At 43.9% G+C, this 11654-nt stretch overlaps 3 protein-coding genes across 3 annotated transcripts; 2 read left to right on the forward strand and 1 right to left on the reverse strand.

The window, feature by feature from the left end:
- Positions 1–508: 508 nt before the first annotated feature.
- usp12a (ubiquitin specific peptidase 12a) lies at positions 509–4327 on the reverse strand. Its single transcript, XM_057012721.1, has 9 exons — positions 3984–4327; positions 3140–3220; positions 2843–3056; positions 2486–2721; positions 2291–2367; positions 1861–1944; positions 1585–1782; positions 1425–1503; positions 509–1340 (listed from the first exon to the last, which is right to left on the reverse strand). The coding sequence occupies exons 1-9, from the start codon at positions 4029–4031 to the stop codon at positions 1239–1241; spliced, it is 1119 nt and encodes a 372-aa protein (XP_056868701.1). The 5' UTR covers positions 4032–4327; the 3' UTR covers positions 509–1238.
- A 148-nt stretch (positions 4328–4475) lies between these two features.
- rpl21 (ribosomal protein L21) lies at positions 4476–6601 on the forward strand. The gene is made up of 6 exons (XM_057012734.1): positions 4476–4573; positions 5244–5322; positions 5436–5497; positions 5587–5699; positions 6115–6265; positions 6476–6601. The coding sequence occupies exons 2-6, from the start codon at positions 5256–5258 to the stop codon at positions 6563–6565; spliced, it is 483 nt and encodes a 160-aa protein (XP_056868714.1). The 5' UTR covers positions 4476–4573; positions 5244–5255; the 3' UTR covers positions 6566–6601.
- Positions 6602–9781: 3180 nt separating this feature from the next.
- Positions 9782–11627, forward strand: gtf3ab (general transcription factor IIIA, b). The gene is made up of 9 exons (XM_057012722.1): positions 9782–9982; positions 10066–10160; positions 10224–10320; positions 10395–10483; positions 10568–10641; positions 10714–10794; positions 10861–11093; positions 11261–11314; positions 11391–11627. The coding sequence occupies exons 1-9, from the start codon at positions 9803–9805 to the stop codon at positions 11511–11513; spliced, it is 1026 nt and encodes a 341-aa protein (XP_056868702.1). The 5' UTR covers positions 9782–9802; the 3' UTR covers positions 11514–11627.
- Positions 11628–11654: the final 27 nt, after the last annotated feature.

Here is an 11654-nt window from a genome sequence, read left to right on the forward strand (position 1 = left end):
GTCTGACCGGCGCTGTCTCAAGGACAAAGACAGTGTGTGTGCGCGCCGCGTCAGCGCACGCACGCCACTTCCTCTCCGCTTTACTACCTGGTGAAGCTTCTGGCGCCTCACCTGCACGAACAAACATGCTCCTCCTGCGAGGCTCATTGGGACCCTTCTATTCTGGTCCATGTCTGTTCTATTAACAGCATCCCTGATGTGTGTCAGCCCCCCCCCCCCACGTCCACCCTACTCCCCTGTCCTCCATCTTCTCTGCCTTATCTCCACCCTCCCTGCATCGCCTCCCGGGCGCAATCGTGTGTTGCTGGTGGCGACTTCGTGCTCTTGCATGGACCGGGTCGTGCAGAATGTGACCGCCGGCGCGTTTTTTACGCGGCACCTGCGCCTGACTGGATTAAAAATAACTCCTGTTGCGTTGGGACAGGGCAGGTTAACACCGCTGAGGGGCGGTGCTGAGCTCTATGACTCATCTGTGGGATTAAAATAAAAAAAGAGCATCACACCCATCCTCAATCTTACTGGCTTTATTTCTTTTTCTTTAAAACAGAAATAACCGTTGCACAACAGGCCTTTTTAAGCAAACCCTCACATTAAACTTGCCAACACCTACAAAACGGTATCAAAAGTGCACCATAGTGTTAATACATCTTTTCAAGGTCTAACATTTTCCAATATTATCTTGTTATATTTATACAAATACCATCCTGTACACTGTAGAAATATACAACCCAGGGTGCCCGATCAGCTGGGATGCTAAACTCACACCCATCCACGATCGCAAATGGGATCTACTCAGTAAATGCCAGTGCAGAACAGCTTGGGGCGAGTTAAGACAACAGGCCAATGTTACACTGTATGAATGCTTAAATACCAGTACCCATTCAATCTTACATCCAAGGCAAAAAACAAAACAAAAAAACAATATGCAAGTCATGTGACCAACCGGCATCTGTACATCCCTCATTTGCTGCTTTGAAAAAAAGAATCGTGACGGTTTTTATTCGGCGTGGTGTCATTGTCCCAGCAGCAGCGCCATCCATCCAGCCAGGGGAGGAGATGAGGAGGCAGGAGGGGACACGGCACTACGTGCATAAAAAGCACAAGTATGATTTACAGCTGCTCCAGAAGGGGATCACCTGTGTGGACCGCTGTGGTGTGTTTATGGTCCTCTGCTTCCCATAATGAGGGAACTCAACTCTTAGTTTTGTGATTAAAAAAAAAAAAAACTAACTCTGCTTCTAGTCTCTGGACTGGTAAAAGAGTATGTAGCCCGACTCGGAGTTCTTGGAGATTTCGGACGTGAGACCGTAGAATTCTTCGATGGCCTGTGCATCAATTTTCTGCAAGCGGAGACGGAAAGTTTTTGGGAACAACATTAGGCTGATGTTGAGTACAAGACTGTATCGAAGGACTGACTCCCTCACCTCTACAATGTCGTCGTCGAAGAGCAGCCAGAAATCGTGACTTTTCACAATGGCGATATAGTGTCCCCTGTTTGGACCGCTGAAATTAAAAACACAGTTTTACTCTTCAGTGTCTCTGGTTGCTGTGGAGACAGTAATATAGGTGGAAATCGATGTATACCTGCCACAATGCACCACCACAGCGACTAGGTCATAGAGCCTCTCAGGATTGGTGGCGTCCCCAGAGGTGTTGAAGAGGCGGAGCTCCAGGGGGAAGACAACGCGATAGGACAGCTTGGTGTAGCGCTGCAGTTGCTCCATGTATTTAAAGCGCTTCAGGTGCAAAGCCAAGATCATTGGCAGTTTCTTTACACGCATCCTGCCACATGAACGACAAAAATCAGACACCGTGTCTGCTCACCACAAAGGCTGACCAAAAATAAACGTGCATTCTTACCTCTTGTGTGCTTCCTGCTTGCTTCTACATTCTTCACAGTAGTACTTGTATTCACTGCACAGTGTTTCTGTGTTGCTGAACCCTCTGAGGACGCATAAACAATGAATTAGTCCACAAACCCAAACGCACATCGCTAGAAAGCCCATTCATTAGCAAAACAATGCACTTGTTTCCTGCATCTTGGTAAATGAATTATTTCTGACCGCTCTTAAAAGACTAGAATGTTTTTCCCCCTCAAACTGGTCAAGCGTAATTACGTTTCTACAACCCGATCACGATAAAATAAAACCTACGCAGAGAAAATGTTGCAATCCAAACACGAGCTATATTAGACCGTCTGTATGGGTTCTGATGTCTTTCCTCTCAATGAAGTACAAATTGTGCATCTTTGCTGCAAGATACAGCTTCGCTTGGCATGAGCTTACTTTACCTGAGGCAATGAGTGATGGAGGTATTCTGTTCTACATCAACAGAAAGGTCCAGAAAGTCCTCATCTTTGCTGCTTATCTGAGGAAAGCAGATTTGTAAGCGGTGTAACAAGGTTAAAACTCAATCAAACCTTTAATACCGTGTGGTAAAATTAACTTTGTGTAAGTTACATCAAAAACAACAGGCAGCATCTTACTGTTTCACATGTAAGGCAGCGTGTCTCATTAGTCAGAGTGCCTTGGAAGATCTCGTGGACCCAAGTTGGAGCAGGAGTGGCATTGCTATTGTTGTTCTGGCTGTCCAATGTGCCGTTTGCGAGGCGGCCATTGGTCTTTTCCTGCTTCCTCTCCTCTTGAAGCAGATCTGCAATGGTGTTCAGCAGGTAGTTCAAGAACTCATGGGCATCCTGCTGCATGTAGTTGTCAAACAGCTCTGTGGAAAAGGAGAAGCAACCTGTTATTTTTATCGACAGAAACAGAAATCACAGGGTAGGAAATTGTTTCTTAAAGCAATGACAAAACATTCCACTCGTGTCCATTCTCCCTGCTCTCACCATTCTCCTTGCGTAGCCTTGTGATGAACTTTTTAGGTGGTATGACACCCACTTTCCTCTTCTGATTGGCAATACTATGGAAGAGGTCTGCCAGGCAGGTAAGCAGGTTCTCCTTCCGCCGAGGTTGACTCCGGTATGCCAAGATCTTCTCTCGGAATGGTCGGCAAAAATACAGAGCCTGCAGCACCGAGTTGCAGTAACAGGTGTTCCCAAACTAGAAAATCCCAATTAACAGCAGGTACAATCAATGTGAGTGTGAGGCAGGGGGAATTGAATATAAGTATATAATTTGCTTACATTGACCAGGCCAAAATAGTGCTCATTGACTGGAAACTGCTCAGATCCAATCTCTTTCTCCAGTGCAGAGGCATTGGCGCCCTGTAAATGGATATATAATTGCAACTATAGCCAATAACGTCAGAAAATGTTTGAGTTAAGTTTAAATGAAGAGGCTTTGCGTGCTTTTGAGCGACTTGTAGGGCGAATTGAACGAGTAAATTAATAAAACGACACGGTTTCTTCTGTCCCCGTAAACTACCGGTACATCCTAGCCCATCTGAAGTGTGCAGCTGCACACTTCCAACACAGTGGACGTGCAGCTGGAGCGGATCAGCAACTGCGCAGCTAATCTTAAACGTGTCGTCATTGTCTGCGTTCTCACGATCTCGGATGCGGTTGTCCTAACCACACACAACGTTGACCGACAGCGTCATAAAGTCTTCACTAATGAAGCCGCGTTCCTGTTAACCCGGTTCTGACATTAATAGCGGTTTAGCTTCAGTTCTAATTGCGCTAGCAACTTAGCCCGGAGTCCCCACTGCAGCAGGTGAGTGCCGTCACAGTTCTCAGCGACACTAGGGCGAACAGTGGCCGAATCAGCTGTCAACCTGTGATTTAAAACGAATCCCGCATTGCGGAGGATAAACCTACAACCGTTAGCAAAAACAAATCACAACAAAAACGGGAGTGGGCGGGTGGATTCTGGCTTTGATCCGGTCGGGAAACTGCTTGGCTAGCTTAGACAACACTGGCTGCTTTTCTTTACAATTCTCTGGTTTAAAAGCAGGCATCGGCATTCGGGTGGTTTCGCTATCACTATATTACAAAACCAATGCGACCACAGAGCTCCCGTAAAACTCACCATGGTACAAAAAGAGGTAAATTTGGAGACTGTCATTAGGATTTCCATTCGGCTAACGCCATCTTCCACCTCACAGCAGCGCGCTGACAAGACTGGGCTGGCTCCCCTCGTGAGAGCGAACAGGCGATTCCGCTAACGGAAAGTCCAGCAGTTTAAGAAAAACAAAGTGATCCGTCCCAGTCTCCGTTTTCTTCATTTGGTTTGGTATGGATCTCCTCTGGTAAAGGCACGTCCCTAAAAAACAATGTGGATAATCTCCACGAATTTAAGGAAAGTAACGACGTACATGATCAAAACATTTAAGATCGTTTCGTGGAAAATTGCGCATGCGCGATGCATTACGGCAAATCCTGCGACAGATAAAAAGACACTTTAGAATATGAAAATCCCCCCTACAGTTAAAAGACATGACTGGTATAAATTTAATGTATCTTTGTTTTGTTCAGATTTATTTTCCCATTTTAAAATTCCTTCGATTTTAATTTCTTTCAGGCGATATTGCTGCATACCTCAGCTGTGTGTCACAAGGAGGAGTTTGGGGCCTGCCGCTCTCTCTTTCCCCCGATCCGGCCATCTTGTATAGACCCGGGGTAAGAGCTTCTCCACATTAAATTACATTTTCTTTATTTTATCGTGGCTTCTGTATGAGGCTTTATCAACTTATTCGCCAATCGTCCTTTGATATATGTGAAAAAGTTAACATAAGTTGGAACGATGATCTTTATGCTGTTCTTTTCCGTTCAACGTGAATGGTGCTAGTAACGTGGCTCCCCATGTGGGCCTCCACTCATCCAAAGCAGAAACGCTGCTGTATTCTTCAGTTGGCACTTTCCCCTCTTAATAATTGTCATATATGTTCTGTTGCTTGATTAAATTTTGCAGGTAGTCTGCTTCAAGCAAGATATGCTCTCTATAATTATATCGTGTTAGCCTAAGCTAGCGTATTTCCTCCCGGGGTCTGGAAGTAGAAACATGCCATGTTCTAGCGAAATTACTTCAAAACGCCCAAAGATGTGTCGCTGATCAGGGTTTGACAGCTCTTCTCCCGTCTGGTGAATGTTGGGAACATGTCAACTTTCCACACATTTAGAGTGGTGAATTACGCCTAAACCTATTTGCGTCATTACATATGCTAAGTTTGTGTATTGTAAATGTTCAATGTAGTATGTTCATTTCTGTAAACCCATGTATAAAAGAATGTCATTAAACGTGCAACCATGCCTTGTTTGTGACTTTAAATTTGGTTTTACTCTTTACTAGTAAACAGCCACCATGACGAACACAAAGGGCAAGAGGAGGGGTACCAGGTACATGTTCAGCAGGCCATTCCGCAAGCATGGTAAGCACCCAAAATTGCTTTTAAATTGCTCTATTGTGTCGCATTTTCCTATGAAAAGTGCTTTATACACCTCAGCTTGGGCAGATGAAGATATTGTGTTCTTTACCTAACAGGCCCTGTCCCCCTGTCAACCTACATGCGCATCTACAAGAAGGGTGACATCGTTGACATCAAGGTAAGATGCATGGTTTAATCTTGCTGTTTTTGACATCCTGCTTGGTATTTTCCACATTTGATCATGTGCTGTGAATCTGGTGTTTTTAGGGTACAGGAACGGTCCAGAAAGGAATGCCTCACAAGTGTTATCATGGCAAAACAGGACGTGTGTACAATGTAACCCAGCACGCTGTTGGCATCATTGTCAACAAGCAGGTCAAGTAAGTGGGATATTTTGGTTCTTTAAATTATTCATAATTACTATTAATTTCCTTATTTGACACCCCTTTGCATCACTGGCCCTTAAACGTCTGGTTGGAGGAGTGTGACCCCATCTTCACTTTGCCACCAGGGCTGTTTATGTCGTGAGTGGTCATTCATGTGGGGTAAAGCATTTCACCCTTGAACGGCCCAGTCAAATGCTAGTTTGTTCTGGGTCTGTTATGAGGAAACAGCATTGTGAATATTAAAGTGTTTTTACAATAAAACTGCACATTTATTCTGTCGGTAATTTATTAATGTGTGTGTGTGGCTTAACTTATTGTGTTAACTCAAAGCAGCTTCATTTCTGAGCTGTAACAATTGCTTTGCATTTTAATCAATTTTTAGCTTAATATATAACCCTATCTGTTGCAGGGGTAAGATCCTGGCCAAGAGGATTAATGTGCGCATTGAGCACGTGAAGCACTCAAAGAGCAGGGACAGTTTTCTGCAGCGCGTCAAAGAAAACGACGCTAAAAAGCTGGAGGCCAAGCAGAATGGCACCTGGGTGGAACTGAAACGTCAGGTATAAAACCTTCACTTAGAACCTGATTATTATTGTTGAAATTAGTTTTCAAAAACATTAAGTGATTTTGATATTTTACTGAAATGTTCACGTGGAATCCAAAGAACCTTTATTTCTGTATAAATTGGCCATTGATAGTGATTACATATTGAGCTAAAATGTCATTTTAATCTTCTAACAGTTGACAATCTGATGTTCCTTTCTGTACAGCCCGCTCCTCCTCGTGATGCTCACTTTGTCAGCACCAAGAAGAATGCACCCCAGCTGCTGGAGCCCATCCCATATGAGTTCATGGCATAATGAGCTGAAAAAAATAAACGTATTTGTACACATGCCGCTTGTGCTCTCCTCTGTTGAATTATTGATATCGCCAGTGGGTTGAAGTTATTTCCCTTATTATATTTGCTCTTAGGTTATTCTCCTTTGTCTCAAAATGAAATCAATCTGTTCTGATCAAATCTTTAAGATCACTGTAGACTGGCGTCTCAGAAGTATTGGCAATCATTAAACCTGTTGTGATTGAAGCCCCTATTTTTGATCGAAAATTCACCTTGTTAATGATGAAGTTCGAATTTAAAGTTCAATCTTTCCATTTTAAGTTGATACCGGGGCCGTCGGCCTAGCAGGCGCTAGGCAGAAACGTAATAACATAATAGGGCGGTAGGTGGCGCTCTCCACCAGGTCACAACGACCAGATTTACCCGCAACTGACGTCATGGCGAGCATCTGCTGAATAAAAGGTCTCCATGAAAACACGTTTTATGCATTTATTTAAGCCAGGTGAAGGTAAATTTGAATATGAGATGAAAAACAAGCTACTTTTTTTTTTCTTTTTTTTTTTAGATCAGACCTAAAGGCTCCTAAATAATTATACATTTTAGGTCTTGTAAACTTCATGTTGCCTTTTGGAACCCACAAGAAAAGGTTTAGAGGATAATTTGAATAATTACTAGTTTTTACTAATTACTAATATTAAATAAAGTGAATATTAAATAAAGATGGGAAGAAGAAATCACAGTATATTTGTTTTTATGAATAAATTGAAGCCCAAATTATTCCAAACCATCCCTGCATAGAGCCCAGATGTTCTTGGTGCAGAAGAGATGTAGGAGAATAGACATCTCAGCTTCTTGGGTGTGTGTACATGTGTTCATCACTTGTGTGTGTTGTTTAATCAATGGAGGCTGAATGGCTGGCTGGTTATGTGACAAATAGGTTATCTAGTTGCCCCTTGGTACTTTACTCAATATTTACACGAATTAGCAGCAGTTTACAGAGATATGGTGAGCAGCTGACAGAAATGTGTGTGTGTGTGTGTGTGTGTGTGTGTGTGTGTGTGTGTGTGTGTGTGTGTGTGGTTAGGGTTAGGCATTTAGTTCTGAAGGTAGAGGCTTGGGTAAGTAGCTGGGAAGTGTGTTATTTCAATGCATGTCCTCACAGTGATAGAAGTAAAAATGCATGTGTGTGAAAGAGAGACCGTAACATTGCTCACTACATCTTCTACCAGCAAATGTTTAATATTGACATTGAGGAAAAACCTGGGCTGTCTTCCTTCACCTTTGACCTCAGAGGCCCGGGGTCAGGGGATTCAGCAACGGGCCTTATCAGCACAGAGTAATAAGTATCCAACAACTTGAAGAGTTTCAAAAAAATGCAATCAATCAATGAGTCCGATGGCAGCCAAATCCTCTGTTATTGATTTGCTGAGCCCTGGATTCAGTTTAGATGGTGTCAGGCTGGTTTGTGTCAGTTTAAAAGAATAACAGATTTGAGACCGTTCTCATTGGTTTTATAATTAGCGTTGCATGTTTTATAGCTCCATGCTGCCTAACATTGTACATCAATTTTGCAGTGAGACTTTTGTGTACGTCAGGTGAGGTGCTGACTCATGGAAGTTACTGATTGAAGGAATGAAAAGCAAACAGAGAGAAAGAACGCGGCGCAGAGAGAGGAGGTTTGTGGATAAAAGCACTATGGACTCCTTAATCACACACGTCTGACACACACAGATTGAATCTGTCAGCTCAGCCTGCAGCTCGGAGCAGCCGTATCGACCGGGGACGTTACATATTAACCGCACACTTAACACACACTAACACGGTAGATCAATGCCCCCAGCCTGGGCCTATGGGAGCTGTGCATGTAAAAAGGTGAGGGGAAGGGCAGAGTCAGTCCCTCCCTGAGACAGAACTGAGAGAGAAAAATAAATATTTTTCTGTACATTGAAGAAAAAGAGCTACCAGTGGTCTGTAGAATGTGACTGTGATTTGAATGTGTGTGTGTGTGTGTGTGTGTGTGTGGACAAAGGTCCAAGGAAGTCCCACTACTTGTCAAACAGACCACACGCTGTATCTGTGTGTGTGTTTATCAGATCACGGGCCCGGTCATATATGTGGATAGTGAGCCAGCTGTATTGATCCAGGCCCTGACAGCAGAGGTGGGTGCGCGGGACCGGATGAAAAGAGGAGGAGGCTGATAACGCTGACAGGTGACCCAGGCATGCTTGTCTGAAGCGTGGGAGGGCACCGAGTTAACGCCCAACAGGCTCTCAATAGGCCTCATTCACAAAAGTCAGTCAAAGGTTTCGTATGAGAGCATGGCACGGGCACGGGGGCCATCTCCCATGTTTAGACAAGCTGATAGTTTAATTGGAGTGACAGGGTCTTTCCACGGCTCTTTATTTTGCTTTGGAAATCCCAAAACCTTCCCACAAACAGAATATTTCTGTTCACAGAGCTGGGAAGTTAAAGTGAGTTACCTTTAGTTTTAAATGAGTTAAAATCCCTAATGTAAGTTTTAATTTGAAATATTCACTATTTATTCACTAGATTTTCTTTTATTATTGTCACCTAGCGGTGTGTTTCTGACATACATTTTAGGAAAATACCAATGCAAGATTCACATTTTTGATTAATTAAATCTCTTATTTTCTTGCTCTGACAAGTATTATGGTGTTGGTATACAAAATATTTGACGGTGTATCTTTTTGAAAGTTGAAAGTTCGCTGTATAATAACTTCCATGATCCGCCCATAATCATCACTGCAGTCTTGAGTTGTAAAATTATCTCAAGGCTAATGATGAATTAATTATTCATAATGAGTCTTGTAATTATCTTTCATGCTGCCTCGGAGCCTTTCACACGGCCCATGCAGACATAATTACTGAGTCATTTTTTCACTCGGAGGGAAGTTGCTTTCATTTCAAATTAAAAAAATGAAACCCTCCAATGACTGAATAACTGTGAGAAACAATAAATGGATGTTAATAAGAAGAGTGTGTTAATGGAGATGCACAGCTGCCTCTCTGCCCAGTCTGATAAGAACCCAAAACCCTCTAAAAGGAGCCTGTGTGAGTTTTAATGCCTGAAGCTCATGAAAAGGACATTCAGCATATTTAAGTATCATTGGAAGGTATTTAAATATTAAATGGGGTGTTTTAAATGCGCACAACTGCAGCACCCCCCTCTTTGGCTCTGATTGGTACATTCCAGTTAGTTAAATGGAGCCCAGGTGAGCTGCTGGTTGTAGGCCAGTGAATGTCCTGCACATGGATTATAAGTTTGGTCTGTGACCACAACACCACATCTGACACCTTATTAAAGATGGGGGAGAGGTTACAAAGTCAGAAGAGCTTTGTTTGTACTTTTTTTGACTGTAAAGCTAAATTCAGTAAGTTGTGGAAGCTCGAGGCTCATCTTTGCAAACACACGGGATTGGTAAGTGTAGGTGGGATGAAACGCCGGGGCTGCTGTGAGTGTTGTTGGGATCACGTGTCGACTCTCTCTCGCTGTGATGGCAGAAACCGTTCTCCTGCGAGAGCTGCGACAAGAGCTTCTGCACCCGCTACCAACTCACCAGACACGAGCTCAACCACAGCGGGGAAAGGCCACACAAGTGAGCGGCTCAGTTCCCAAATCCTGACCTTTTCCTGTGACTTGCACATGTTCTGGTCTTCAGGTGTCCTGCTGAAGGTTGTCCAGAGGCCTTTGTCACGCATTCCAGCATGAAGAACCACATGGCCCGAGTTCACCACCAACGGGAGCGACCATACCAGGTACGACACTCCTGCCCTGTTTCGATTTTGCTCTGTTTTAAAGCCCAAACTTGGGTGGCTTATTTTTGTTTCAGTGTGATCATCTGGGTTGTGTAAAGAGTTTCAACAAGAGGAACCAACTGAAAGCTCATCAGGGGGAGCACCAGAATGTCCTGCCTTTTCAGTTGGTGTTGCCACATTTGATGCTATAAAAATAAAAAGGAAGCATGAGACTAACTTGTTCCCCGTTACTGCTCATCTTTCCCAGCTGTTCCCTCAAGGGCTGCTCCAGAGAATTCCCCACTCATGGAAAACTGAAGCATCACGAGAGGGTCCACGCAGGTCGGGTCAGAACTAGAACTCATTTCTTTTAATGTCATGGGGTTTAACCTATAAAGACCCTCTCTGCTCAAGGTTACGTCTGCGAGACGAATGCATGTCCGTTTGAATCGAAGACATGGACAGAATATCTGAAGCACAGAAAAAAACATCAAGGTGAGTCGACGGGTTGGAGTTAACCGTTTAAACCGGATTTTTAAATGCGCTAATTTATCCCTACAGCCAAGGTGCCATGCCAACGGTGTCAAAAGCTGTTTAATAACGCCTGGTTCATGCACCAGCATGAGCTGCGTGTGCACGTTGGTGAGAGGAGAAAGCTTCTGTGCCCCAAGAAAGGTTGCAACAAAGAGTTCACCCACCGCTTCAACTTGGATAGTCACATAAAAGGAGACCATGAGGGGAAGAGACCCTTCGGCTGTGCCTACGCAGGGTGTGGGAAAAGCTTCGTTATGAAGGTAAACCTGCAGCTTCAGAGCTGAGATGCAAGGTAGTCTGCAGAGGTTATGGTGCTGTGGGACAAATTTGCTGTGAGGGTTGCTGTGTTTTTAATGGGAGGACAATTGTGCCAGATTTTTGGGTGATTTCTAAAGTGGAACGGTGAACCTTTAAACTCTTGTACCAGGAAAGCCTGTGGAGACACGAGGTGGTGCACGACCCTGCAAAGAAGAAAGTGAAGGTAGTGTTTTGGCTGGTACACTTGGAGGAAGTCCCCATCTTATGTGTTTATTTATTTTTTTTGTTCTCCTTCCCAGAAACTGCGTCCTAAACGGAATCAGCCGTGGCGTTTGGCCCTGCGGCGCAAATTAGCAGCTGCTGCCAATCAAGCGGAGACTAGCAAGCTCGCTGCGAAGCTGCGCGACACCACTTTAGAATGAGCAACACCGAGGCTGTAGTGTAAAAATGCATTGTTGGTGAAATTTCTGTTTCCTTTTTCTTTGTGTTTAGAAGTAATAAACGGCCTCGTTAATAAAGCACAGCACTGTAACGCATACCTGGTTTCAGTAGTGGACGGATAC

Source organism: Takifugu flavidus, chromosome 17 (genome assembly GCF_003711565.1).
Source record: "Takifugu flavidus isolate HTHZ2018 chromosome 17, ASM371156v2, whole genome shotgun sequence".
NCBI lineage: Eukaryota > Metazoa > Chordata > Actinopteri > Tetraodontiformes > Tetraodontidae > Takifugu > Takifugu flavidus.

Excerpts from the sequence above, each read along its gene's own strand:
- usp12a (XM_057012721.1), bottom strand. The coding sequence starts at position 4,031 with ATGGAAATCCTAATGACAGTCTCCAAATTTACCTCTTTTTGTACCATG. Across the intron at positions 2,722-2,842 it reads AAGGCTACGCAAGGAGAATG|AGCTGTTTGACAACTACATG; the intron begins GTGAGAGCAGGG and ends CCTTTTCCACAG. Across the intron at positions 1,783-1,860 it reads AAGCAGGAAGCACACAAGAG|GATGCGTGTAAAGAAACTGC; the intron begins GTAAGAATGCAC and ends TTCATGTGGCAG.
- gtf3ab (XM_057012722.1), top strand. The coding sequence starts at position 9,803 with ATGTCCTGCACATGGATTATAAGTTTGGTCTGTGACCACAACACCACA. Across the intron at positions 9,983-10,065 it reads TTTGCAAACACACGGGATTG|AAACCGTTCTCCTGCGAGAG; the intron begins GTAAGTGTAGGT and ends CTGTGATGGCAG. Across the intron at positions 10,321-10,394 it reads AACGGGAGCGACCATACCAG|TGTGATCATCTGGGTTGTGT; the intron begins GTACGACACTCC and ends TTTTTGTTTCAG.
- rpl21 (XM_057012734.1), top strand. The coding sequence starts at position 5,256 with ATGACGAACACAAAGGGCAAGAGGAGGGGTACCAGGTACATGTTCAGC. Across the intron at positions 5,498-5,586 it reads GTGACATCGTTGACATCAAG|GGTACAGGAACGGTCCAGAA; the intron begins GTAAGATGCATG and ends TGGTGTTTTTAG. Across the intron at positions 6,266-6,475 it reads GGGTGGAACTGAAACGTCAG|CCCGCTCCTCCTCGTGATGC; the intron begins GTATAAAACCTT and ends CTTTCTGTACAG.